Source organism: Dichomitus squalens, assembly GCF_000275845.1.
Source record: "Dichomitus squalens LYAD-421 SS1 unplaced genomic scaffold DICSQscaffold_9, whole genome shotgun sequence".
Taxonomy (NCBI): domain Eukaryota; kingdom Fungi; phylum Basidiomycota; class Agaricomycetes; order Polyporales; family Polyporaceae; genus Dichomitus; species Dichomitus squalens.
The window spans coordinates 775,535-801,060 of NW_006766891.1; the positions used below are offsets into that span (position 1 = coordinate 775,535).

Genomic DNA, 25,526 nt, shown 5'->3' on the forward strand with positions numbered 1-25,526 from the left:
ATACGAAGACACGCCCAACACACCGAATGACCCCGATCTCCTCAGATAGCCCTGCGTCGCCTTGCCCTCCCGAGCCCGCATCCCGGCCCTGTATCGCGATCGATCCTCGTGTGCGCTCCCGTTTGTATACGCAAAGTCCGCCAATCTCATCGCTCCGCTCTCACCGGTGTTTGTGTTCGAACCAGCTGACTGCCGCGGCCGTGCACCGCGGGCGCGTACACGGTCCAGATATCTGAACCTCCGGGTCGCGGGTGGGGAACGTTGGTTTCGCAGCATGGCCGGCTACGGCTACGGCTATAGCCAGGCTATAGCCCGGCCACGACTGATGCATAGCCGGCCACGGCTCCGACCACGACAGCGACCATGCGCGGGAGAGAAAAAAGTATTTCAAGCGCGCGTGGTCGTAGTCGGCCACGGCTATGGCCGTACTGCCACCTCGGCTCTCGTCTTCCCTGCCTTGTCATATATACCCCCGCCTGTCATCTCCAGCTCCCCACCGCTCCTACTGGATACACACCGACACGTCTGCGACGCTGGTCAGGCTGGGGGGGACGTAAGTATGTCTCCTGTCTAATGCTGTTCTATGATTGATCTCTTCTGTCGATTTTCGTTAGGTGCAGACTCGGACGCTCGGACTCGGAGGTCCCTTGTTTTCGGAGACAGGTATTACCTGGCTTTAGCTCGGCATTACGGTGCGTGTGCTGGTCCATTCATTATACGACAATCATCTCAACATTGTGATGTGCAGTTGATCTCCGGCTTGCTGGCCACCTGTTCTGTCCGTGATCGGCAGCCTAGCGACGTTGCAGATGACGCGCTCAACATCTACTTGTGCAACCGATGCATGTTCAAAGAAGTCTGGCGTGAACTGCTCATTCCGGTACTGTAGGGCCTGCTGCGCAGCCCGCCCACTCGACGCGCCTGCCTGCGGAGAGCGCTATCACAAGCGGATTCCGACATCTACACAGCGCGCATCATCTGGCAGCATATCCCAACCACCCCGCTTTCATTCCCCTGCACTATCAACATCAGCTAGCCTCTCAACATCATCTACTTCGTCCCCTACAGACTCGACTCCTGAGGTCTCGTCACCATTGCCTTCCACTTCATCTCTGGTAGCGCCTCCGCAACCCTCTGCCAAGTTGCATGCCAAGCCGCTGCATAGCATTTGGGCGCCGGCTGCAGCTGAGGTCGGGATTGCGGACCGCCTCAAGCACAAGTCTCGTAGAGAGGAGTTGGCTGTGGCACAAACCAGGCTGGTGGATGGTAGCTCGGAGCTTGGAGGGGATAGGGTAACGACAAAGACGGTTACCTTTTTGATCTGGAACCAGGTTTGTTGCCTAGCCCTGATTGTGTCGCAACACTGACCACTTGCTTATGCAGCCAGAATGTTATCCCGAAGAGGTGCTGGTCCATCTCGAGGATCATCCACTCTACACCCCACACAACCTTCTCGACATCATTTCTGAGCTTTCTTCAAATGGGCAGGTCTGTCCGGCGCAAATTTTCAACCGCGATACTCGATCATGGCCCACTATGGGTGCTGGGGTAACACTTCGCTTGGGTCAGGGTGAGGATGTTGTCTGCATCCGGACAAAGGGACTTTCGGAGTCGCAGTGCCTTGGTCTTCCAGCATGGGCCTCTAGTCGCACTTTTGGGAAGCGACCACTTGGTTTTTTCGATGCTGCTGATATAGCTAGTACCTCCCCTTCGAAGCGCATCCGATCGGCTTCGATTGTTCATGTGTCTCCGTCACTTTCCTCTCCGAAGTTGCCACACACCTCCGATGGTGATATATCCTTTTTCGGCCCATACGCACCTGTAACTAATGTTTCCACTACATTACCATCTCACGATTCTACTTCAGATAATCAACTTAACCTTAGTTCAGACCCGACTTGGGCTGACTTCCCCTCCACGTATTCCTTCTTTGAAGTACTGCTCATCACTGTGAACCTTCTAATCTTTGTGAATGACGCTCAGAAAATCAGTGATGTCGCAAAGTTCTTTTGTACGAAATTTGGTGTTCGAAGCTGTTCCAAAGCAAATTACAATAAGATTCGTACTTACCTACGCCGTTATACCCTTTTAGAGTATAAACAGTTTATCGATGCTAATGCTACTTACCGTGACTTCACAGAGCAGCGCAAACAAGATAATCGATCCGATAATACCGCGCAGCACACCCTCTGGGCCGCAAAATCGGTATCAAACTGGACGTTGCGCAACAATGGTAGTGAGTCACACAATCTGCAATCTCTGCCCGTTTGCACATCCACTAATGCATACAATATACAGTGACACCGCAATTGTTACGGGACATCCTTCAGGCTGTAGCTATGGTGACCCCAGCAGTTAGTAGCTGGGATTCAGCAATGCAGCACTATCACACCTTATATCCCTACCGCCAAGTGTCAAACCTCTTTCGATGCTATGGGAACGACCTCTTCAAGACTGGCTTCCATCTCACAGCATTCACGGATCCGAGCACTTATGCCGGAATTTCGACATCATTTGCCGAAGACTTGCTTCCAATGACTTGGATGTCTCCGAACACTCATTTTTCGTTTGGCATCCCCTCAGACACAACCAGTGAGGAGGTATCCGAAGGTATGTCTCCCCATTGGTGTTTACGAGCAGTCCTGATACGTCTACAGTGGATTCTGTCAACATGCTGGCTCTTTTTGGTGCCCTTTGCGACGCTGACATGCCCGCGCAGGAACAATATTCCGATAACACAATTGGTGACTTTTCTGATCTGCTTTTCCTTATTAGAGCACACTTTCTGATATGATGTTGTTGTAGCCACGATAGACAACGATACGGGTCCGGAACTGACCCACGGAGATCTCACGGCCTTTGGTCCTCCCATACATACCGAGTTTTTGTCCGAATCACTGGATGCTTTGTCCCCAGCACAGCTCCCCTTGCTACTCATGCACACCGCAAGTGATGGTCCCTCCGATCACAGCAGTCAAGTCCCTTCCGTTTCAGAATCATCAATGGTTATCACCCCATCATCTCTTCTCTCTGTGCTCGACTTACAATATATCACGTCTCATATTCCCGACTCTACGGCATAGCTGTCGACATCCTTCTTCTGCTTACCAACTTAGGTTTCCCCCGCATAATTGCATAATCCCTGATGCAGAGTACATGCTGTAGCGCTAGCTTACATACCAGGTCTCGTCTGATTCGTACATACATGTAGCATTACAACAATGGCGTCCACAACCTCTGACTCATCGATAGCGTCAGACTCGGCGAATGGCTCATCCGCCCGGTAGCACTCCGGAAGTTCTTCGAGTTGCATGAGGGGCGGTGGGGGCTTGCCGCGGTTACCAGCGCACTGCCATTTCTCCAGAGCCTCGCGTTCGCGTTGAACATCGATCTCGTGGAAGATCACAGCCTCCTCGTCCGAACGGGCGATGATCTTGTTGATCTCGTCGTTGTTCATGTCGCTGGCCTCCTTGTTCTCCTCCTCTTGATCGGCTTCAAGAATAGAACGCTAGAGCAACGCATGTAAGGAATAGTCTTGTAGGGATTTGTCAGTTACATACCAAGAACTCCTCCTGGGTCGACTTATTGTTGAAATGACCAGCCTGGATGACCTTGTCATCGATGTCGAGCTTGTACCGAGCGCGTGCAAACATCGACTCCTCGACACTCTTCTCCGTGATGAACCGCAGGATACGGACAACCTTAGTCTGACCGATACGGTGAGCACGGTCCTGCGCCTGTAGATCCGCATGGGGGTTCCAATCACTGTCAAAGCGATATACGGCATGTAGGCATAAGCATGCTATCGGCTACGAGAAGTACATAGGAACATACATTATGACAGTGTCGGCGGTCTGCAAGTTGAGGGCAAGACCACCAGCACGAGTCGAGAGGATGAAGACCTTATACTCGGAGTTGGGAGCGTTGAAGAGCTGGACATGACCTGCACGGTCTTCGGTCTTCGTACCACCGTCGAGACGGAGGTACTTCCAGCCCATCATCTTGAGGAAGTCCTCCATGATATCCATGACCTTCGTCATCTGGAAGAAGATGAGGACCTAACGTAGCGACATTAGTCTGATAATCACTAGACGTTTCGAACTTCGTGCAACTTACTCTGTGGCCCGTAGCGAAGAACTTCGGCAGGATTCGCGAGAGCAGCTCGATCTTGCCCGAGCTCCGAATGAGCTTGTCGTCGATCATCGAGCTCGGGTTGACCCTGTCCTCGACGCTTTCGAACAAGAACGGGTGCTGGCAAATCTTCCGCAGTTGCATCAGCTCGTTGCTCAGACCCTTGACGCCACCCGGTTTGCTATCGCGCAACTCGTCAACATATTCGCTCCCGTTACAGTGAAATACCACGACGCACCCTTTGGCGTCCTTGCCGTCCGCGATCATCTTGTACTTCTTCATCTGTTTGTACAGTTGCGACTGCAACGCCGACATGCGGACCTTGATCACCTTCTCGACCTTGTCCGGCAGCTCCGACTCTACGTCCTTCTTCAGACGACGAAGCAAGAACGGACGCAGCACCTTGTGCAGACGACGAATGATGAGTAGTGCCTCTTCTTCGTTCAGCTCGATCTTGTCGCCCGTGCCCGAGTTCGCGAACGGGGTGTTGAACCATTCGTCGAATGACTTGACGGAGTTGAAGACCTTCGGCAGCGCGAAGTTGAGCAGCGCCCACAGCTCAGGGAGGGAGGTTGTTCTGAAGCGGCGTCCCGGTGAGGATGAGGCGGTAGCGGGAGTGGTAGTACTGTGTGAGTGTCTGTGCCAGTTTACTCTGCGTGTTCTTTATGCGATGACCCTCATCTGTAGACGATGTGTAAGCATGACGACGCATATGTCGCGTTTGGAATGAAGCCCGTACCAATGATCATGTAGATCCACTTCATCCTGCTGAGGTGGATCCGATCCTTGATGATGTACTCGTACGTGGTCAGGACGACCTGGAAGTTGCCCGTCCGGAGGTCCGTCTGGAGGACCTTCCGCTGCGCCGGGTTGCCCTTGTACGAGATCATCTTCACACCCGGCGCCCACTTCGCGAACTCGCTCGACCAGTTGGTCATGGTCGACGGGGGCACGATGACGAGGTACGGCCCGCGCTGTTTCTTCGACTCGATGAGGAAGGTGATGAGCGAGATCGTCTGGATAGTCTTCCCGAGACCCTTTCATAAAATCCTGTCAGCCATAGTATATATAGCGACATCGCTGTAACGCACCATTTCGTCTGCAAGGATACCGTTGAGCTTGTTGTTGTACAAGCTGACCATCCACTGCAGACCCTTCAGCTGGTAGTCCTTGAGTGTACCGCCCACGAGGATGCTCGGCTGCGCCGAGATCTTCTCCTTGAGCCTATGCGCCACCGCATAGTAGTCCAGCTTCCCTTTGTCCTCCTCCTGACTGAACGCCTTCGCGCCGAACGTCGCCTCGCTCACCGGGCCCTCCTCCATGTCGTAGTCCACCGCCTCGTGCCCCTCCGACCGTTGCTGCTCCACGACCGCCTGCGCGAGCGAGTCCAAGTACGCGTCCGTCTGCTTCAACAAGTGCGTGATGCGCGTGTCCTTCGCCGTGTCGATGAGCTTCATGTACGCCTCCTCCTCGTCGTTCTTCAGCGCCTTCAGACGCTCCTTCGCCAGCCGTTCGATCCGCTTCTGCTCCTCCTTCTCCGTGTGCGCGTGGAAGCTGAGCACCGCCTTGCCCAGACGCGTGACTCGCTCCTGCGCCGCCTGCCCGACGGCGAGCACCTCGCGCCCGTGCATGCAGATGATGCCCAGCTGCTCGATGTGCTTCTGCTTCGCGCGACGCTCGCGGTCCATGCGCTGTTTGCGCTCTGCGACCTCCGTATTGTGGATGTCGCGCAGCTGAACCTTCCTCGTCCTCCGGAAGTCCGCCCGGTTCAGCGGGAGCAGTGTCCCATGCATGAGCCGCTCCGCCACCGACGCACGTAGCTGCCGCTGCTTGTCGACAACACGCAGTGCCTTCAGCTCAATGAGCGCGCGAAGCTTGCCATGGGTGTTCGGCGGGGGGTGGACGTGGGCAAGCTGCTCGAGTGACTGCGGCTCCGCGTTCTCAGCGTCGTCAAGCGGGTTCTCCAGACCGTCGTCCCCCATCATGGCTGGCATCGCCTCTAGCTCTCGCATCCGTTGCTCGATACGTGCGTCGATGTACGCATTGCGCTCCTCGATAGCTTGGTGTGGGTCCAGGCCGACGGGCATGACCGAAGGGACGAGCAATCGCTGCATCTTCGTCGCCCACAGCGCGGAACTCACGTCCGGGTCGCACTTCAGGAAGGTGAGTGGGTGCGTGTACGCGTTATACGGATAGATCCCCGAGTTGACGTCCTCCTCGAGCAAAGGCCCTTTCGGCAACTTCTCGGGGTCGACCGCCTCGATCTCCTCTTCTTTGATCGTCTCCGGGGGTGCCGGCGTGACTTCTGCAACGGGGGGATGCTCGACGACGCCGTTGACAGGCGTACCGTTCGTGCTCTTATGGATCTTGACTGCGCTGTCAATGACGCGCGCATTCACATCGGCACCGTGGAGGAGGGTTTGCAAATCAGGGATGGCCTGGTTTGGCACACGGATCGCTTGCTGGATCTGTTCCGGTACAGGCATGCCGCGGGAGATGAGCTTGAAGGCGTGAATTTGGGCACGGAGTGCGTTGATTTGGTCGGGAGTGAAGGACACGGGGGTTTGCGGTGCTTGTAGATAGGGTTGGTTGGTGACAGGCCCCGACGTCAGAGCGTTGCCGTTGGTGGCGGGTACGCCATTCGCTATGGGTCCCATGGAGCCTCGACCGTTTACTCCTGCATGCAAGTTTATTCTTGCTCTGAGATGACATTTTGGGTTAGCGATCGCTCGGCGACGTCTCAGGCAGCGAGGGATATCGAAGAACAAGCGATGGTGTAGGAAGGACGGGAAAGAGAGAAGAGAGGATATCAGAAGAGGCGAGGACTCACTCTGTCGCTGCTGCAGATTCTGGATGATGCTCCATCTGCCTCGCACTTCCGTCCTCCGAACGAAATCCTTCTCCACCACGTCAGCACATCACCTCCCAAGCCCCCATCTGTGCTTGAGTAAGCAACAGTCGACATGTAGGACCGAACATCGCGACGTACGCATCTCCACCGTTGTCTGTGTCCTCAGAGACCTCCAAGTCGACAATCCCTGGAGCAGGACGTCCATATCTTCGCGAGCTCCTCGCTGTTCTGTCCGGTAGCGTCGCCAGCCCAGGGCTGGTTTGCGCGCTGCGGAGAGAGAGAGAGAGAGGGAGAGAAGTGAGTGACGCTGGGCGCATATAGGCGTCGTCTGGCAGGGAGTGAATACACACCTGAATGAGATGCAGCATGCGCTCGCGGAAGACAGCGTTGTCGGGGTTGAGCTGCTGTTGAGTGGGGATGTTGGGAAAATGAGGTTGCGGGGCCTGGTGACTGCCGGCCATGGTTGTGTAACTCGTCCAGGAAAGAGTCGACGTCCTCTGATCAAGACATCCTGTGTATCGAGTGAGAATGTGATGCAGGTGGACTGGCCACGTAACGAGGGGTCATCACAGGACGATGTAGAGTGTAGAAGAGAACTGTTGATGAATTCGCAGTGGGGAGCAATGTTCAAGGCGGCCACGCCGGCGACGACAGCGAGCGACGCGATAGAGTCCCTGGCAGTAGTCGGAGATGACGAAGGAGAGAACAACTGTGGCGGGCAGGACTGGGACGGTGGGAACGGGCGCTTGATACACCATATACGGTGGTACGCATTGGCGTTGTCTGCCGTATTTCGATCTGTCTACGCCATAGTGGACCAGCACAGTACTGGCACTTGTCTACGTACTTATAGACGACATCAGGATGCCCTTGTCTCGCATATCGTCCACGGCAGGACCTCGACCCAGCTCCATCTCAAACCTAACCACCGCTATGAATCAGATCCGAAGATAGCGCGATACCCATTTCAAAGAGATCTGCGTTCATCCACGAATACAAGCTCACTTCCTACTCCCGCCGAAAGGTACTTCAGACGTAGTCAACGAGATGAGCTCATGTATACATCAGTACATACTAGTCAATTTAGCAGTTTCGGGTCTGCACCGACTCTCGAAAGCTCCTCAATAGTGAGACGATTCCTCCACTTGATCACTTCGTCCAGAAAAAAATCGTAACGAGCAGCTCGCATCTCTCGAACCATAGCCTGAAATCCACCCAACCATGCATTTGTCATCTCCGCCGCAGACGAATTGAAAATCCATTTGTCGCCATTAAAGAGCTCGGGCCACTGCGCCGCATTACAATGCTGGTTGCAGAAGTTGTCCGACTCCTTGTGTTTTGTTTTTGCATGGAAGGCATCAACGGGCATGATGCAATTATCGAAGTGCTTCTCTTTCAATGCAATTACATGCTTCTTGAGACTGCATGCATTGTCGAAAAAGATGACCTGAGGGAGTAATAGCGGAAACATGTTCTTCAAGAATTGCTAGCACAAATGATCATCATTGATGATTCATACCCATTAGGATACATATTTTGTGTACACACCATGACACCATCAATGCCCTCAGAACCAAACATAGTTGCCCGTCCCAGAATGACACCGCACGTTGCAACAACCAGCTGTTCATTGTGAGTCCGTCGCCGGCCAAACCGTGCGCGTGGCTTTGCGTTTCCCTCCTCAGACTTGGAGGGACATTCTCCATTTTCATCGTACTCTGTGAGCTCCTCGGACACTCCTGTACCTTCATCCTCCAGTGAAGATGTTTGAAGTCTTTCCAAACGTCGCCTAAGTATGAACAGGGCAGAACGCCCATTGGGGTCCTCGAGAGCGCGGTGTGAGGGCTCAGGGCAGGTCTGCTTGTTAGGAGATGCATGCTGGTTACAACCCACTACAGCACATATCATCTTGAGGTCCCGATGAGTCTCGCAGAAACGCGAGCGCTGTGTAGGAAGAGGATTTTGACAGTCATGTACATTGCAACAGGGTCGTCCGATTGTGATGCCATCGACAACAACCGCCCGTATTGCATCTGATTACGGCTAGATAAATGTACACTCAGAGTAACATATAACCAGGTAACATACAGCGACTGCCGGAAACATCTTTCTGCAAGCGACACTTGTTGCAGACATGATCCCAATTTTCCCTCCCTGGCCCTGCCCACCGTAGAGTGCGGTCTTGTAGTAGAGCATCAAGACGATCAGACTGTTCACCATGTGAGCTGTGCACTAGACACAGGCCCTCTTCATCGCGGTCACGGAGTAGTGCGAAGAGAAAGAAGAGATCGGAAAGGAGAGATGGCGAAAGGTCTGGCTGTATGGACCGAAAGGCTTCTGGGAACCGCTCTCGGGCGTCAGAGTGCTCTAGATTATAAATGCGAGCATTATTTGTGAACGAAACCCTACAGAAAACACTCAATTTATGCTACATGGTGCAGAGAAGTTGACATACCAGGCACAAACAGTTGACCAGGTGAAGCGATAGCAAAGTGAAGTCTCGATGATGACATGAGGTGTGAGCAGGATGGCGGCCGGAATACCGCGATAGTAAGTACGGGTTTGTGTTACAGCATCTGTAAAGTAGTTGCTGTAATAACGGGAGTTGCAGTCTTGTGAATAGATAAGCTATGTGAATACGAAGAACTCAATACAATGATACATACGATCACACTTCAAGGAGTGGGACATTGCAGGGATAGGGCCATGTTCACGTGTAAAGTACACCGCTGAGACTGACCTAGGAAGACCGAGAATGCGGGGAGTGCCGGCAAGACTCCCTGTAACGTAGTTGCATGCCGGATGGATGCACGTACGATGCGGTGGGTATAGGTTGAATGCGGCTAATCAATGCGTGAACAACTATATCAAAAAGTGGGTACAAGGAAATACAATCAGACCTTCGCCGCTGCCCAACCTGCCACCTGCCTTGTCAGGCCGTCAGGTGCTCGTCATGACGCTCACCGTGCACCAGAGACAGTGGCGCGCAAGAGCGTCTCCTTCCCTAATCAGGCAGCTAGCAGATCGGACAGCGGTGGCGGGCTCGACCATATTTACCTGTACACAGGAGGACAAGGGAGAACATACCTATTTTACGATGTGCCCCATGCAAGCGGAAAGCCTCCAAAACCTCGCCCGACAACTCCGGACATGGTGGACAACTGTACCACAGCCATTCGCCAAGAGCGCTCCACAAGCGCGGGAAGTGATCGCGGGGGATACCAAGGGCGGCGGCAAAAAACTCTTGAAGGTTGTTCGACAGCATGGTGGGCGGGCCCATAGTTGGTAATGGTGGTGCATGGCGGTCTAGACTTTGATACCACAGTAGGGAGGGTTTGATGGCCGCGAAGAGGTTCACAAACAGACTAAGAGCTCGATAATCAAGCAGCGCCGAGAGATGGGTTGGGAGCGAGGAAAGCTGTGCAAACAGAGCCGTGAGGTTGCCGGACATAGTGAGACCAGAGACAGGAGACAAGTTGACAGGGCACGATGGAGAGAGCAGAGGGGGACACTGGCATATATATGACCTGAGGGGTCTGCTGCGAGCGCACTTGGAGGGCGTGGACTTGGCGTCGCGAACAGACCTGCGAACAGGAGGCGACAGGGGAAAACTTGATTTCTCTCGATTTCGCACGAATTCTCGCACACGAGACAAAAAGGGAATTCGCAGGGAGAAAAGATTCTCGGCGTCTGAGGCTCGGGTAAAACTCGTTCGGCGCTTGCACCGTAGTCGTAGCCGGCCACGCTGCGAAACCGATATTCTGCGCGGGTGGGCGCCACGGGAAGTCTGAGAATGCTGCCTTCCAGCTAGTCCCTCCTGCGTGGACTGGACGGGGTCCTGGTCCTGGGCCCTCTTTCTCTGCCCTTTGTTGCTGCTCCCTTCTTAATCTCTCACAACGTCGCCACTATCGACTCATCAGCGACGCGATCGCGCCGAAGCCCGCAGAGCTCGCTATCGTGGGACTGGATATGGATGATGTCATTCCTATATGCGTCGACGCACCCGTCGAACGTTCCTCCTCCTTCTCCGCTCGAGTCTCGCGTGCCTAGCTCGTCCGTCGACTGGCTGTAGCAGGCCGCGGCTGTGGTCGAATCCCGCGCAGAGCTGCCCCCTTCCATCCGTACGTCCGTCTAAGTATAGTCTCTCGAGGTGACTTTGGCGTTCAGTTCGATGCCATGGGCCGAGCACGTCCGCTTCCTGGGTTCGCACACGGCCCTCGATGTCCGCCGAGGTCCGATGAGCTTATGAGGCGTGCTGTAGCGTCGTCGCTATGACGGAGATGGACCGCCATCGGTCGCACTGGACTTCTAGTGCGCGAACATGGCGAGCCCGGCAACTCATGTCGCGTGATGGACCTACATACGCCCATACGCTAACGGTGACATTCCGGGTGTTAGACACAACGTCTGTCCTCTTCGCTCGAACAACCGTGCGCTCCTCGGTTCACGGCTAGTGCGTCGGTCAAAGTCCCAGCCGACGCCGTTTCTGCGCTGGGTTCTCTGCCGGCGATGCGGACGATCGCGAGGCCCTCTCATCCCCATGGCTCATCCGGATGGTCGCCTGCCCCGAATCCTCGTCCGCTCCGAAAGAGCCTGGCGCGCCCCCCTCTTCTATTTCCACTCGTGCCAAATACGTACCCCCTCGCCACGAACGTCGAGCTGAACGCTGGCAATCAGGCAGCTTCCTATAGCGCTGGGGTCCTCCGGATGTCCGAGCGTCCCCCCTACGTTCTCGCCGCTTCTCGTCCTAGCATCCTGTACCCTCAGCCACCCCTACGTCCCGCAGAGAAGCTTACATCGGGCAAAGCCTCGTAATTGCCGCGGAAGCCTACGCCTATGGGGACAAGGCTATGCCTTCGTACAGCGCCATCGCGAACCTTCGACAGCAGTTTCTCGCTGTCGACCCGGAGCGCGGGTGCCGTCGTTGCGTATGCGCTGTTTACGCCTCAGGCCTGCGTCGGTGTCTTGTGTTTTCATCGGCTCGCGAGCCCGGGCTGCGCACAAGCTTCAGGCTCTCATTAATCGCGAGGTCCCTGTACGTGCTTCCCGCACCGCCCGCCGAGGCTGCGCAATGGCAAAGTCCCGACCCTACTCACCGAGGTGGCGTTACGACTGCCTCTTCTGGGCGGGACGCGTATGCGCCCACTCAGGACGGATATCCCGCCCGGAGATTAGAATGAATGGCTTCCGCGACCCGTTCTGTCATCTCATCACGGCGACGCTTTACGAATGTCCGGTGCGCTGTTCATGCCGGTCGTTCACGGTCTGCGTTATCCCACGTTCACCGATCGCTCACGCACGTAATCGCAGCGGCGCGCCCATCTCTCGCCCCAGGCAGACCGAGTACTCTACCACCCAAAATCCACCTCACCTAAATATACGTCGGTCTTAACCATCCTCGCGAAACGCGACGGAGGGCCTCGGTCCGGCTTTCAGGCGTCCTGGGACTGATCACGCCCAATCCCTTCACGTCCGTTACCCGACGTTTCGGACGGGACACGCCGGAGCGCCCAGCGCGCCTCGTGCCCGCATTTAACGCAGGCGCGGACGCGTCGGAGCGCCTCCCGCCTCGTGTCGATTGGGTGCCGCCGCGCGTCCGGGGTCCCTTGGAGCGTTCGTCTCGTCATCAGTGATTAACCACGCTGGGGAGGAGTCCAAGACGGGCGTATCCCGTCAATAGGGCCGCTCAATTCTTGAGGACGCAGGACGCAGGACGCACTCAGAGCACAACTGATGGATGTGATGGGCTAGCCGAACCTGCCGCATATGGCAAGGTACCAACCTCATCTCTTGTGCCCGTTGTTTTCCAAGGGGTCTGTCGTGTCCCAAACCTAACAGAAAAATATGAATCGCGAGTATGTTGAAGACGAAGGCTTTCCGCGTCGATTGACATTATCCTTGAGGCACTTTGTGAGGGGGGATGAGTGTTATCGTCGCTCGAGGGGTTTCGAAGGCGAGCTCGTCGGCTAGTCTCGCTTAGCCCATCACCTCCATCAATGGCCTCTGAACGCGTCCTGCGTCCTGCGTCCTCAAGAATTGAGCGGCCCTAATGGCCGATGTCCGTCGCGTCTGTCGCATCGCACGACGGGGCTCCCGCTACGGCGTCGCGGAAGGTCCGTTGGGCCACACGACGCGGGGTCGCGATGGGTGGACGACTGTGGACGAGGAGCCGGCTTGGCACGTTCCTGGATCTGCGCGAGGCGGGATAAGCGACGAGGGCGGGCGATCTCCCTGATGGTCGGTTTCCGCCCCGGGAGAGCGTCGTCAGGTCGACGGGGCTTGCCATGACGCTCGCGAACAACGCTCTCCAAGTCGTGTTGGTGGAGAGAATGTGGTTGGGTCACAGCTTGCGCACGTTCCTCTTGAGACAACCATGCCGCCGGGAGTCGGTTCGGGAGGCGGCGCCGCATATATGTGGAAGTCAAACACCCGGAAGTTGTAGTGACAGAGGTGCGTGCCGTTGTACTTCGCTGCATGCGGCCGTGGAACAACGTCCTCGCTGGAGAATGTTACAGCAGCCGTGCGCGCATGCGCTGTCGTGGCAGCTCGCTATTGCTTCTGTCCTCGGCGTCGCTCTTATCGCATTTGTAGAATTGCGTCGCAATGAGGCCGCTCTCTATCACCGTCTCGTAAAGCTGTCTCCGCGTTGTTCGGAGGTGTCCACTGCTTTCCCCGCAAGACGTCAGCGCAATCGCAAGTGACACACGGCGGGCCGTCCACACGACGCCAACGTCCACGCTAAACCTGTATTTCTCTCCCGGCATGCTGGTCAGTAATGCCCACATTATCTTTGCCTTTACGCCACACAGTTGACAAGTTAGCCCCGTGCTGGGAATGTAGGACAGTACCAAGCATACCGACCGGCAGGAGCTCACTAATGCGCTGCCAATGTCAGCGACTTGCGTAGTCGCGTCCCCGCCGCATCCCAAATGTCAGACACGCATCCTGACCAAGCGCGTCGTTACGAGAGCGGGCCCCCGCGCACTGCGAGGCGGTCCCACGGCAGCACCGACGTTCTCGCAGTCCGCACGTCCGCCCGCGTGGGATCGCCTCCCGACCGGCCGCGGTGCCGGCTCTGCTCGAATCGTTCGCTCGCTCCCGCGCCCGAGCACCGTTTCGAGCGGAGGGACGATCGCTGCTGCCGCGGTACCAGTAAGCGGCGGGTGGCCCTGACTAGCCATCGTCAGAACTCTCATGGAGGTGCTTCTCGCTGTTGACGCACCTCGCGTCTCGCACGCAGAAAATCTCAGTGTATGTAGCCTCGTCTAGCCTCCCTAGCGTGCATCGCGCGGCTTTGGCCTCGCTTGAGAGTTGCGAAGGTACGGTGGATGAGATCATTGATGGCTCCATGACTCTCGGGGATTGCCTTCGCTTGGAATCCCCCCGCGAGAGAGGCCTGGACACATGCGCACTTGCTCTTGTGTTTAGCGCTGCGCTTATGCTAGGCGAATCGTCATACTTAGCTGGTGCGTATCCCCTCAGGTTCTCTCGCAGCGGTCTCCTCACCTCAGGAAAATAGATTCTGCAATTAGCGTGTCTCGTTCCAGTCCGTCGTTCTGTTCTCAATTCTCGTCGTTCCATGGCGCAGGTTGCCGACGTCCGCTACGCAGTCTAAAGGCTAAATTTGGCTGGGAGGAACCGGCACCGCGGAGACTTTGCTTATCTGCGTCGCGGACGCAAATGGCCACACCGTGGCGGCGAGTGCGGCGGGCGATGCCTGCTGAGCTCTTGCATTTTCATGGCGCCGTGTTCACCTCTCACCTAACTTCTGTGCCTTGATTACGAGCGAACGTGCTTGACGGGACTTGTGCGGGCGCGCTGCGGGAGCATCGTTACCACCCCTTCTAGGTCGGGCTTGGCAGGACGGGGGTTTGCACCGGTGGAGACCCATTGGTCGCTGATTGGGCATCATCATGGGAAGGTGAGAACGACAACGCCTTTAGACCTGATTCAAAAGCTTGCGCTGATGAAGAAGTACGACTGCCGCGAGAGCGGTAGCACCGTGTCAGAGCCGCTGCGATCATGTTCGGAGCTGAACATACCTGAGGAGGGAGATGTCACCCTGAAAAGTCGGGACATCCTCGGAGCCGTCTTCGTGCAATGCTCCCTTAGCGACTTGGCGAGGGATAGACGGCACGAAAGTGGAGAGGAGGCCACAACGCTCGCTCCTTGTCAGGCCCGGTTCTGCCGTTCTTCGCTGATCTGCCTTTCTCAACAGAGCTAGACACTATCCGGGCGCTTTATAACAGGTCCCCACCGTCCCCCAACCCAGCCCGGGGAAATGTCCATCTCATTGTGCACGATGCACAAGCCCGAGAAAGCCGTCAGATAGCGATTGACATCTGTTTGACATTTCATCGGCCACATCTGTACTCCCCGCCCCAGCCAAGCTTCGCGGAAGCAATTCAAATCACTTAGTCTGTCTTGCGCCCTGCGTCAGTGCAATCCTACAGACCTTCTCCGATATCAGATATACACTCGTCGGGGCATGTAGCATGCACAGCCTGCGGCGGGTTCTATGCAGAGACGTTTCATTTCGGACACTCAATGCAGCTTCGGATTCTGGGCGACACGGTGAGCGCCCGACGTGCTGTCTCGAAGCGTCTGAGGACTGACGCACTTGTACTTGGAAAGCACAGTGGACCGGGAAGAACGTAACTCCGATACTCATGGCGAGCTTACGAAGTTCGGAGTGCGTGCCGATCCCGGATTCTGCGTCAGCCTTTGTCCCAAGCACCCTGGCGAGATCATGCTGATATCCCACCGGCTCTCATGCCCTCTCAGGTCCAGACGGCGGATGTCAGCAGTGACGAAGTACCTGACGCTTTGTATCGCGCAATTAGTCGGGCACTTGAGGCATGTTGCTACGTTATGTGGTTTTGAAGTCGGCGCAGCTTGCTCCGGTGCTTATCTATCATTTGTCCTTATCGACAGCCTCCGGACATCTGCGGCATGCTCGAGTCTGCGCAAAGTACTGGTCCACGATAATAATGGAACATAAGAGAATCTGAAAGGGCAGATGCAAGGTAGGTTCTCGACGTACGGTCCGATGCCCCGTCGCCGACACGCATGCACAAGCTCTACTCATGTCTCGACTCAGCAGTCAAGCTAGGTCAGAAGCATGCAGCTTTCCGGCGTTTCCCCGGTCTCCCACGCATCCTACCGGAGGGGAAGTCTTTTGCATTGTTCATAGGGAGAGATTTGCGGTAAAATGATTGTCTATCTCGCAGGGAACCGAGCGCGACCTTGTGCAGGTGAGCTATTCTTGTCTTCCACCTCTCTACGTCGTTCTCATGCTGGATGACAGATTGAGACACTCGTTCTCAGACGGCCAATCTGCGGGAGAAAGGGTATAGCTGGCCACACCGCTCGTGGCTACATGCGCAAGTCGTTGACTATGCGTAGGTTCGAACGTGCGACAACTCACCTTATAAAGGAGGCCTTACCATTCTTCTGTGCGGTGCGGCAATTCGTCCATCACATGACTACGCACGGGTGTCTCTCTTCCTTGTCAGGACACCGCCGTGTTCTCAAATCGAGAGATCCGTCTATCCGGAACCGGATCTGGTGACGAGAATTACTGTCCATCCAAGCCCTGGCAAGATACGATGAGATACGTCAATTGACGTCGCCTGACACATTTTTACTCAACCTTAGTACGGGACTTTTTCCTGCTCTACCGATGGGAAGTGGTCTTGGCGCGATGACCTCTTAAGCTTACCAGCAGCCAACCGCCTGCCAAGAACACTGGGCGCGATCTAAGAACAGACTCCACTCGTTCTTTATGACATTTACAACAGCCTTCCTCGATTTAGGAGCGGCGTCGAAACGTCTTATCCCAGCCAGGGAGAGCATCCGCAGACATGATCTGTCAACGAAGGCTTCTTTAGCGGGTAAAGGAATGTTGACACGGGGCCAGGCCACCGCTGTACTTGCGGTGTCTGTCTTTTTCAGGTGTGCAACGGTTGCCTCCGCTCTGTAAAACTTACGCAAAGACATGGGTGGGACTCAGCCTATCAAGGGCAGCAGCTTCAAAAACGACGGCAACACTCAAGATTTTACTATGCAGCGTTTAGAAGCTCGCGGAACACTGACTTTTTGTGTCCAATACCACATTCATTTCCGTTCGAGGATAGGCCCGCGGGAAGGGGGTCTTCCCATGAAGTCGTGTAGGTAATCCGTACGTCTCCCTTCCATATTGGCAATGTGGCCCTTCTGACCCTACTTCTCGACTCTTCGAGCCAGCGAAGGAGGTTATCAAGACCTTCTGCGCTGTGTGTAAGGGTTCTCCGGTCGTGTGATGACACCGAGATGGCGTGCGCGGGACGTTGGGCTTTACACGGCCACAGTCCATTCTTTTCTGACCAGCTGTCCTGCTGCGGGTCAGCTGTAGGCGTCAGTTCGCTGTCGGCTTTACTTGGCGGGCGTCATGAAGTTGCTCAATGAGCCGTTCCCAGCACAGCCGACGTCACTGGGGTCGGCATCAGTTTACCCACGTCTCTCACTTCTTGGGAGCGGAGGTGCAGGTCGAAAGTACTGGAAGCCGAGTACCTACCTCGACAGAGGATTGATCGGTCGAGCTTGTTGGCACCGCCGCGAGGCATTTAATCGAGGCATATCGCATAGGCAAGAGAACCTACATGTCCCACCCGATGATCGATTACCGCCTGGTCGTCCGCGCTCTTGCATGTTCAGGTTCGTTCACTTCACAAGGATTCTATTTGCTCACTGTGACCCCGGACATCCCTTCCTCTAGATTTTCGGGCTTCTCGGTTGGCACGAGGATACGATCGTGCTGAGCTTCGCGCCGACTCGTGTACGAAAGCATCGCCGCAGGCTCTCCCGAGGCCGCTGTGCAGACTGCGGTCAATATTCTTCATTTCTTTTTCATCTTCATTTTCATTATAGCCCGCGCTCACATGCGTACTAGACACCCTCGCAACGGCTTGTTTGCACTGCTCGTTTGTCATGTGCAAGACATGTTCATGGTACGTCTCGCTGTGCCTTGCTGCTCTCTGAAGACGATCGCGTCAGCCCATTGTTATAGCCCTACAATGCTAGCTCCTCGCGCTATGCACGCATATGCAGAGCTTCACATGTCGAATGCCCCTTCCTTGACAGCGTCGAACCACGCTTGTATGCATCGGTGGTGAACGCCGCACACGTGGCCTTCGCATTCACGATGCAGAAGATCCTTTCTGCCAGCCCTGCAAGTGACAAGCATGCTAGTACATCATGAAGCCGCATACACTGACTACCGATATGCTGATCAGTCCGATCGGGTGGAAGGATCATGGACCAAGGTAGGGCGCGTTTTGTCAACTGCCTTGATGCTGAATTGTGAAACATTCTCCGATACGCTCACTAGCTGAGGGAGAAGACCTCATCAGCTTGTCAGGGGATTATGTAGTCCTTCAACTTCTCCAGCGCAGACAGCGAGGGCAGTCCACGCGACCTTCCCAGTCGTCTCAGTGCCCAGCCCGTGGAAAGCGGCTCCCACGTCCATTGCTTCCGCGATCGGACGTAGCATCTCGGATACGCTTCGAGGGCCCCAAGACGAGGGAAGGGCGGTTCGGTCTTTACGCTCTGGTGACACAGCGTAATGAGGTCATCCGGTGCAGCCTTGACATCCCCGGTGAGCGGCAGCGCAACGTTGGGAGTCTGCAATAGCGAGTGGGTATTGCACGAGAATCGGTGCATCGCTAAATTCTGCCTGGTGAGAATCGGTGCATCGCTGGAATCTGCCTGGTGAGAATGGTCGGCTGTAATCTGCAAATGAACCTCCGTGACTGCTGCGTTCCTGCGCTGACATTTTAAGATGCACCCCAGAATTGGAATTAATGCCAACATGGCTAGTGATTAAAGGGCCCGGGTGGTCAATGTATATATTACAAGTGTGACTTCATCCTCAATTGACTCACCCATCGTGTCGTACCAACTCCTCAGATGTTATAATACAACAACATCAAGTCTTGTGGAGGTGGCTTCATCGTCAATCCTTCCAGTACAACCAAGGGACTGCACTGCGTGCGCCCTTCGATGTAGTCGACCCAGTCTGTGAACAGCGGCTCCCAAACCCATTGCTTGCGGATGCGCTTGTAGCGTCCAGGGACCGGGAGTTGTAACTGACCGACGCCTTCGGATGGGGCGCGGAATGGTAGCTCCGTGTTGAGGCTGCGAAGACAGATTTTCGTAAGCTCTTCGAGGGGAAGGTCGAGATGACTGCCTAGCGAAGCGATCCCTCCCGGATCGGGACGGTACCACGGGAATGACTGGAGCGAGTTGTGAACGCTCCCGTCCAGCGTGAACAGAGCGAGGACGGCACCATCGGGGGAACGGACGATGGGGGGGCAAGACCGCCTGAACTGCGCGAGGCCGTTCGCGCGGGAGGCGGTGAGGATGTCAATCTTTCGCGGATCGGTTTCGTCGAGCCATTCGGTGCGGAGGAACGTGAATGTGCATGCGGGGTTGCCATTAGGGTTGCCCGCAGGGGAGGAACGGGAGAATCTGAAGCGGAGGACGGCGTTGTCGGGCTGCTCACGGCGACCGAATTTGAATCGAAGGAGAGTAGAGATCTTGGTCACAGTCTCGAGCGCCCATTCGTGTGCGGAGAGGTAGTCGCTGAAAGCCTGCGTCAGGTCCTGGAGGGTGGCGAAGCCGTGTAACTCATCAGGTAGAGAACAAGGTCTGTTCGCAAGCATCCGCTTGTTGCTGATGTATTGGCAGGAGGCTCTGAGCGACCACTGTTAGACTGTCGATGGAATCGATAGTGTAACGTACCACTACTCACTTGTGCGTCGGCCAATGGGCTTTCTGGCACTCCTTACTGCAGTATGTTGGAGGGTCGACGCACCCGTTGCACTTCATGAGTTTGATCCCATCGCTAGGAGACAGCCCGCAGATTACACAAAGCCGAAGCGTACTGGGACTGCTAAGGGTGTATCGGAAGGACATGAAGGTCACGGGAAGCTAGCGATCGAATGAGGTCGCTGCTAGCTGAGCAGTTGAACTTGAGGCTAGCCGCAATGAACGAAATCGCTGCCCATCGTACTCGGAATGCGGATAACATCGCGCTCAGCATCGAACAAACAGCTACAAACCAGACTGCATTGACCCGCCGCGGCCAGCGCCGATATCGAATTTTGCTGTCATCATGTGAAGCCAGTGCCCCTTCCACCGGGGCCAGAGCCAGAGCCAGAGCCAGACGCAGAAAGCATGCGCCGCGCCAGACACCGAGCTCTGCCAGGAGTGCGAGATGGAGGACTCGGTTGGATGGCGACGGTTAATTGCAGTTCCTCCTGATTATGTCAGCAGATCTCAATTGCACCATTCGCCTGCACTGGCTGGCCTTCCCTTTCGCTGAAGCAGATTCGGAAGGGTCGATCTTCTTCCTCAGACTAAGTATTACTGCGAGGAAGCGAAAGATCTCGAGGTTGCAACAAAGTGCTCGAAGGTGGGGTTTTTGGTATGCAGGCAGATTTATGGAGGTATATGACGGTGCATCTGTACAAAAAATAGGTGGGCAAGGTCGCGCGCCATGCGTTCAAGTCAATGATCGTGTTTGGTGCTGTTGTTCAGGTCCCAGCGTCTAGATTAACCGGTTCTGTACTTCGAGCTTCGAGGATATTCAGTGTTACTGTACGCTTATCTCGTTTTTTGTTATATTGAGGTCCTACTTAGTACTTACTTCAAACTCGATTGCTGGTTTCTCGGTAAGCATGAGCAGAAGCACGACGTAAGATCTAGGTGTTGTACTCGATTGCACTGAGGTTTGATGGCGGCAAATGAACTGATATACTCGGCTATTCTCGGCCAGCGCTTGGCATTCATCTCGAAGTCAGACAACCTCACCTGTCCATGACATCGGCGGAGATATATATATCAATAGTGATAAAGGCATCTTATAACACACAGAAATCATGCATAAGGCATGCTAGGGGAGACAACACCCGATAAAGGTACACGGTGAGGAGGATGCCCCGGGGGCTGAATTGCTTAGATCAGCTGCTATGCATCCGGATCAATCCAGTCCGATCTGCCCGACACCGGAGTCAAACTGCAGTCGTGCTTCCAGTGTCAACTCCCAGGTCCTACGACAAGGTATTCTAGCCTACTTCCTAGACAAATATGCTTGCTAAGGTGAAATCCACAAACAACAGTAGAAACACACAGCAAAACCTGAGAGTACAAATGTACAATTATACCTCCATAGATATCCCTTCATAATCATAACTCCATACTTATGACTATCATGATGCTCGCTTTTGTTCTGCTACTGCCAAGTATTGGCTTGAAACGGCGTCTCCTGCTTCGGCTATGAATGTTGGAACAGCATCGAACAAACCACATGCGTCCTGCCATCCAGACGTGACAAGCGAGGTAGTAAGGCGTCAGAGTACACACGTGGTATTCACCCCACGGCTGTCCTCGCTAATCCGAAATAAACAGCCAGCATTACACCTCACGCTCATGGACACCTTTTCGTTCTCGGAGAGCGTAGCAGTCCGCTTTCCTTTCTCTGGGTTTTGCGACTGGTGCAAGGAGAGCGCACATGAATCCAGAGGTGGAAAGCTGAAGAAGTGCACGGGATGCTCTGTCGTGCGGTACTGCGGTAAAGAATGCCAGGTCGCCGCATGGCCAACGCACAAGTGAGTTCTGCTTTAGTCCTGAGTCAGCTCATACTTGATGATATCTATGAGCTACGTGATACTGATCTCGGTTGATTGGACAGGTACATGTGTCGGTCAAAGTCGAAGGACGACGCCGCCCAGCTGGGCTACCCCTCCGCCGCCTGCATCGCCAGTGCCCTCAGATACTGGGCGACTATCCATATGTGGTCCTTGCGAACAATCACGGAGACGAACGCACAAGGGAGAGCAGGTGTCGACTAGTATCTAGACAATCAGCACGCGATGGTCTTCGTGCTTTCCCCTCGCAACCCCGACGCCGCCGACCCCAACAATCCAGCCAAGGCTTTCCAGGTCGAAGAAGGCGGCATGGTCTTCAAGGACGATCGCGAATTCCTGCGATCGCAGTGGGAACTCATCGAGAAGACATGCAAGACTTTGACCGACTCCATGCGGACGAAGCTGGCCACTGAGGCTGAGCGGCAGGCATTCGCGGACTTCCTTCCTGCCGCATTCCATTTCAAGACGACGGGGCTGGTTTCGTTTCACCAGTACCCCATTTATCGGCTGCGGGAGCATGGAGCGGGTCCGTCGTATGAGCATGCGCACAGTGAGGAGAACTGCCACTGTACACTTCTCCATGACGTCGCCGTGATGTGTGTCGACTCGATCAATAGCGGTATGGTCCTTCGGGCTCCGGGAGGCGACGACAACCAACCTCTCCCGGACGTCTGCTTTTACCGCCGGACGAAGAAGTCTTGGGAGTGCGTGCGTCTGAATTGGGAGTGGGACAAGGTCGGCGTCGACGTACCATCACCATCCAGGTCTGGGTTGTACCCTGCAGAGATCTACAGGCGATACCACCAGCTCCTCCCGCACCGGATGTACCAGTAGGATTTCTTTCTCCACGTCTACAAGACCATCCTGAAGGAAGTCTTTCAGTCTCGACGTCGACGGCGATACGAACTTGCCCGGGTGACAGACTACATCTCGCATGTCACTTTGATTATCTCGACTGCATGGTTGTTTGAAATAGATTCTACCATGAGGTGCCAACGTGTTGAACTCGTAGTACTATCCCATTCTCAACATCCGACCAATCTGTTCTACAGCGGCCACAGCACGCGAGCGCGTAGAAGGCATCGATTGCCTACTGAGTGGGATCGTCTTTATCGGGCATGGATCAGGTTGACCTCAGAGGGAGATCAGGTCCTAGACGGTTTAGAGAGCAACGATAGGGCGGCGGAAGAAAGTGAGATGCACATCTAAACAACCGTCAACAAGACCAGGTGGCTGACGCACAAGCTGTCGAAAACCTTGAATACCCCCAAACCTTTACCTCGGGGCGACCACCATGCAGCTTGCATGGGAATTGAGGCTCCTAAGTAGACTATAAATATCGCCTGGATCATTACTACAACGGCAGGCAATGAGATGTCGAGATGGAGGTGCCTGGACTGGTACTGCAAAGGGTATTAAAATCGTCGAATAGACTCGAAGTAGTCCATGCGTTACAGTGACCTGAACACAATCATGGTTTCCGAGGGCGTGATACCAGCTTTCAGTTTGTCTAGTGTTTCGTCCAACCCTTGGTGCTCCCCTCTTTGATACTCTGTCCAGGTGGGGAACAACGCCTTCCACGTCCAAGAAGATCCTTGGGATCGAACGAATCGGCCGGGAAGCGCGAACAGCAGACCCATCGGACCGGCTTCTTCGACCGCCCGTAATGGAAGCCCGGCGTTGATGCTGCCGGCAGATAGCTCGAGGATATCGCCCAAGACGGTGTTCTTTGTCGGCTCCGATAGCGTCTGGGGATGGAAGGGTCGGAAGAGCGGATAGTTATGCAAGAACGTCATGTTCAAGCCCTCCACATCGAACATGACGGGCAACAGCCCTGCGTATAAGGGATGTCGACCGTAGAGCTCCGCGGCGGCCGCTCGTGTTGGCTGGCTGCGCATCCAGTCTGCGGCCGCGCGGGGATTGTAAAGCGCGTGGTCGGTCAGGGAAACGAAGCCATGGCTCTTCAACCGGAACGTGCGCGCAGGGTTGCGCTCAGAGAGTCCGAGGACTGATGCGGGGATGAGGAAAATGTACAACATCTTGGGGGGACTCAACACCCAATCGAGCCCTCCGCTTCGCAGCACATGGGCCTTGGCTAACGACCTCAAAGCCCATGTGTGTGCTTCCATGAACTCTTGAAGGGTGTTGGTGAATGTTGCGAGATCAGAGTAGCCGAGGGAGCGTAATCCGCTATGCAGTTGTCCCGAGTTATTCCTTGCGGTGAAGTCGGTAGCGTCGCAGCATACTAATCTGAGGGTGATAGAAGGTCAGTGAAGCCACATGTTGAGGTAGAACACTAACTTGTGCTTTTGCCATGCTGCCTTTTGACACGCCTTACTGCAATACAGAGCTCTTGAGCATCCTGCGCACTTGCGTAACCGGGTGGCTGGGTCCTCCTCCTGGGCTCGGGCACAGTGGTGACACCGTCGGAGCGCCGGAACAGACAGAGGCACGTCGGGGAAGTGGCTGACCACAGCCTCCCAAGTATTGGACTGCATTGTACAAGCTAATTCCCGGAGATTGCTCGTGTCTAATGATTAAGGATTGCTAGCCTGGTGCTGGTTGGTGGAGAGAGCAGAACCTTGGGCTTCAAGCGCTGCCGCCCTACTGCCAGGCTCTATCCGACTCGTGATTGGAAGTGGCGCTTTTCGGCCCGACTCGGATCTACATCTTCACTTTCCCTATGGGAACCTACCTCGTGTTACTCCTTTTTTCAACGCAATTGCCTGGAACCCACAAGACTACGTGTATGCTCATATGTCAATGATACCAGATCTGCATTCGCCCAAAAACTGCACATTCAAGAGTCAAGCGCCGAGAAATCCCAAAAGTAGGTTTGGTAGATATAAAGTTAGATGAACGAGCCTGCAAGGGACTCCATGCCAAGCTTCAGGCCTCAGGCCTTCAAGAGGCACTAGGATGGATGCCTTGTCCTACGGCTTGTGGGACTCTCCAGCCAGTAGGAGAAGCCAAGCGTAGCATGTCTCACCCCTCTACGATGGCGAGCGCCCGGTGAGAGATACACAAGTTCGAGGAGCACGCACCAGCCTGAATGCTATTAGCTCTGGCCTCTACAGCGACACCTCACAGGACTATCGCGACCTTGTCCTCAGTCTTTTTCCGGCTTTAATCGCAGCGGACCATGCGGCATTCTCGAAAAGAACGCGATCAGCATCTTTTTGTTCTCCGGAACTCACCCTTCTCCCCAGTTTGGTGGCGTCTCTCCTCTTGAGCGTTGGTGCAAATTTGGTCACCAGGGCCTGCCTAATAGATCACGAAAGGGGTCTCGACCTTCAAGCTGGCGTGCATGTTCGCTTTCGCCACAATCTACGCAGGAGCATCGTGCCGGATGCACCAGATGGCGAAGGCGGTTCATAGCCTCTTCGACGCTGGTGGTATACTCGCACCGTGTCATGCTGAATGATTAAAGCTATTTGAAGACGTACAATACCCAGTGAGCAGAGATTCAGCAGGCCCCCCGCATCGTTCGTATGTACGCACTCACCACGTCAGAGTATACGCTCGAGTCCCACAATATCAAAAAAGCATGACCACCGGTACTAGCGAAACAGTGGTCACTCAGACAAGTACGCACCGCACTACAATGGCCCTGGGAGGTCGATGACCATGGTCAATAACACGTCAGTAGAATCTGCTCGCTTCGAGAAGCGAAGTGATGTTGCCCCCGGTTGGTTTGCAACAGGGGTCAGCCGAAGTCCTTTACATCCCACTGGGGTTTGCGGACAGTGTGAAGACCCCGGCGGTCGCACAATAAGCACTAGCCTGGAGGGCCTTACAAGTGTCTCATGTACGGATATCTGAGTTGAATATCAACGAGAGAGGTCTGTCGTCCCTCA

The 25,526-nt window shown here is 55.0% G+C and overlaps 8 protein-coding genes across 8 annotated transcripts; 4 read left to right on the forward strand and 4 right to left on the reverse strand.

Annotated features, from left to right (window-relative positions):
- Nucleotides 1-45: 45 nt before the first annotated feature.
- DICSQDRAFT_135653 (uncharacterized protein) lies at nt 46-1,912 on the forward strand. Its single transcript, XM_007364685.1, has 4 exons — nt 46-553; nt 615-692; nt 749-1,331; nt 1,384-1,912. The coding sequence occupies exons 1-2, from the start codon at nt 275-277 to the stop codon at nt 678-680; spliced, it is 345 nt and encodes a 114-aa protein (XP_007364747.1). The 5' UTR covers nt 46-274; the 3' UTR covers nt 681-692; nt 749-1,331; nt 1,384-1,912.
- Nucleotides 1,913-2,698: 786 nt separating this feature from the next.
- On the reverse strand, nt 2,699-7,432 carry DICSQDRAFT_179958 (uncharacterized protein). The gene is made up of 11 exons (XM_007364686.1): nt 7,333-7,432; nt 6,961-6,996; nt 5,223-6,815; nt 4,871-5,168; nt 4,758-4,812; nt 4,370-4,708; nt 4,117-4,312; nt 3,835-4,058; nt 3,561-3,765; nt 2,806-3,508; nt 2,699-2,744 (listed from the first exon to the last, which is right to left on the reverse strand). The coding sequence occupies exons 1-10, from the start codon at nt 7,348-7,350 to the stop codon at nt 3,173-3,175; spliced, it is 3,300 nt and encodes a 1,099-aa protein (XP_007364748.1). The 5' UTR covers nt 7,351-7,432; the 3' UTR covers nt 2,699-2,744; nt 2,806-3,172.
- Nucleotides 7,433-8,060: 628 nt separating this feature from the next.
- On the reverse strand, nt 8,061-9,607 carry DICSQDRAFT_57585 (uncharacterized protein; the record flags this gene model as incomplete). The annotated part of the gene is made up of 4 exons (XM_007364687.1): nt 8,061-8,468; nt 8,531-9,015; nt 9,071-9,387; nt 9,438-9,607. Coding segments are annotated over 4 exons (1,380 nt in total), but the record flags the coding sequence as incomplete, so codon positions are not given.
- Nucleotides 9,608-11,790: 2,183 nt separating this feature from the next.
- Nucleotides 11,791-12,329, forward strand: DICSQDRAFT_154499 (uncharacterized protein; the record flags this gene model as incomplete). Its single annotated transcript, XM_007364688.1, has 1 exon — nt 11,791-12,329. A coding segment is annotated over exon 1 (417 nt), but the record flags the coding sequence as incomplete, so codon positions are not given.
- Nucleotides 12,330-13,571: 1,242 nt separating this feature from the next.
- DICSQDRAFT_135655 (uncharacterized protein) lies at nt 13,572-15,211 on the forward strand. Its single transcript, XM_007364689.1, has 4 exons — nt 13,572-13,750; nt 13,823-14,448; nt 14,502-14,903; nt 14,976-15,211. Exon 2 carries the CDS (start codon nt 13,912-13,914, stop codon nt 14,197-14,199), a length of 288 nt encoding a protein of 95 aa, XP_007364751.1. The 5' UTR covers nt 13,572-13,750; nt 13,823-13,911; the 3' UTR covers nt 14,200-14,448; nt 14,502-14,903; nt 14,976-15,211.
- A 3,713-nt stretch (nt 15,212-18,924) lies between these two features.
- DICSQDRAFT_169068 (uncharacterized protein) lies at nt 18,925-19,936 on the reverse strand (the record flags this gene model as incomplete). The annotated part of the gene is made up of 2 exons (XM_007364690.1): nt 18,925-19,714; nt 19,773-19,936. The coding sequence occupies 2 exons, from the start codon at nt 19,934-19,936 to the stop codon at nt 18,925-18,927; spliced, it is 954 nt and encodes a 317-aa protein (XP_007364752.1).
- Nucleotides 19,937-21,451: 1,515 nt separating this feature from the next.
- DICSQDRAFT_126386 (uncharacterized protein) lies at nt 21,452-22,503 on the forward strand (the record flags this gene model as incomplete). The annotated part of the gene is made up of 3 exons (XM_007364691.1): nt 21,452-21,630; nt 21,714-21,862; nt 21,950-22,503. The coding sequence occupies 3 exons, from the start codon at nt 21,452-21,454 to the stop codon at nt 22,501-22,503; spliced, it is 882 nt and encodes a 293-aa protein (XP_007364753.1).
- A 407-nt stretch (nt 22,504-22,910) lies between these two features.
- Nucleotides 22,911-24,218, reverse strand: DICSQDRAFT_179962 (uncharacterized protein). Its single transcript, XM_007364692.1, has 2 exons — nt 23,971-24,218; nt 22,911-23,919 (listed from the first exon to the last, which is right to left on the reverse strand). Exons 1-2 carry the CDS (start codon nt 24,165-24,167, stop codon nt 23,121-23,123), a joined length of 996 nt encoding a protein of 331 aa, XP_007364754.1. The 5' UTR covers nt 24,168-24,218; the 3' UTR covers nt 22,911-23,120.
- Nucleotides 24,219-25,526: the final 1,308 nt, after the last annotated feature.

Bases quoted from the DNA above. Each gene is read 5' to 3' on its own strand.
- DICSQDRAFT_179962 (XM_007364692.1), bottom strand. From the start codon at position 24,167: ATGCAGTCCAATACTTGGGAGGCTGTGGTCAGCCACTTCCCCGACGTG. The intron at 23,920-23,970 runs GTTAGTGTTCTA...TATCACCCTCAG, and splicing joins GCAGCATGGCAAAAGCACAA to ATTAGTATGCTGCGACGCTA.
- DICSQDRAFT_179958 (XM_007364686.1), bottom strand. The intron at 5,169-5,222 runs GTGCGTTACAGC...ATTTTATGAAAG, and splicing joins GTATCCTTGCAGACGAAATG to GGTCTCGGGAAGACTATCCA. The intron at 4,313-4,369 runs GTGCGTCGTGGT...GTTGCGCGATAG, and splicing joins GACGGCAAGGACGCCAAAGG to CAAACCGGGTGGCGTCAAGG.
- DICSQDRAFT_135655 (XM_007364689.1), top strand. From the start codon at position 13,912: ATGTCAGACACGCATCCTGACCAAGCGCGTCGTTACGAGAGCGGGCCC.
- DICSQDRAFT_135653 (XM_007364685.1), top strand. From the start codon at position 275: ATGGCCGGCTACGGCTACGGCTATAGCCAGGCTATAGCCCGGCCACGA. The intron at 554-614 runs GTAAGTATGTCT...GATTTTCGTTAG, and splicing joins CTGGTCAGGCTGGGGGGGAC to GTGCAGACTCGGACGCTCGG.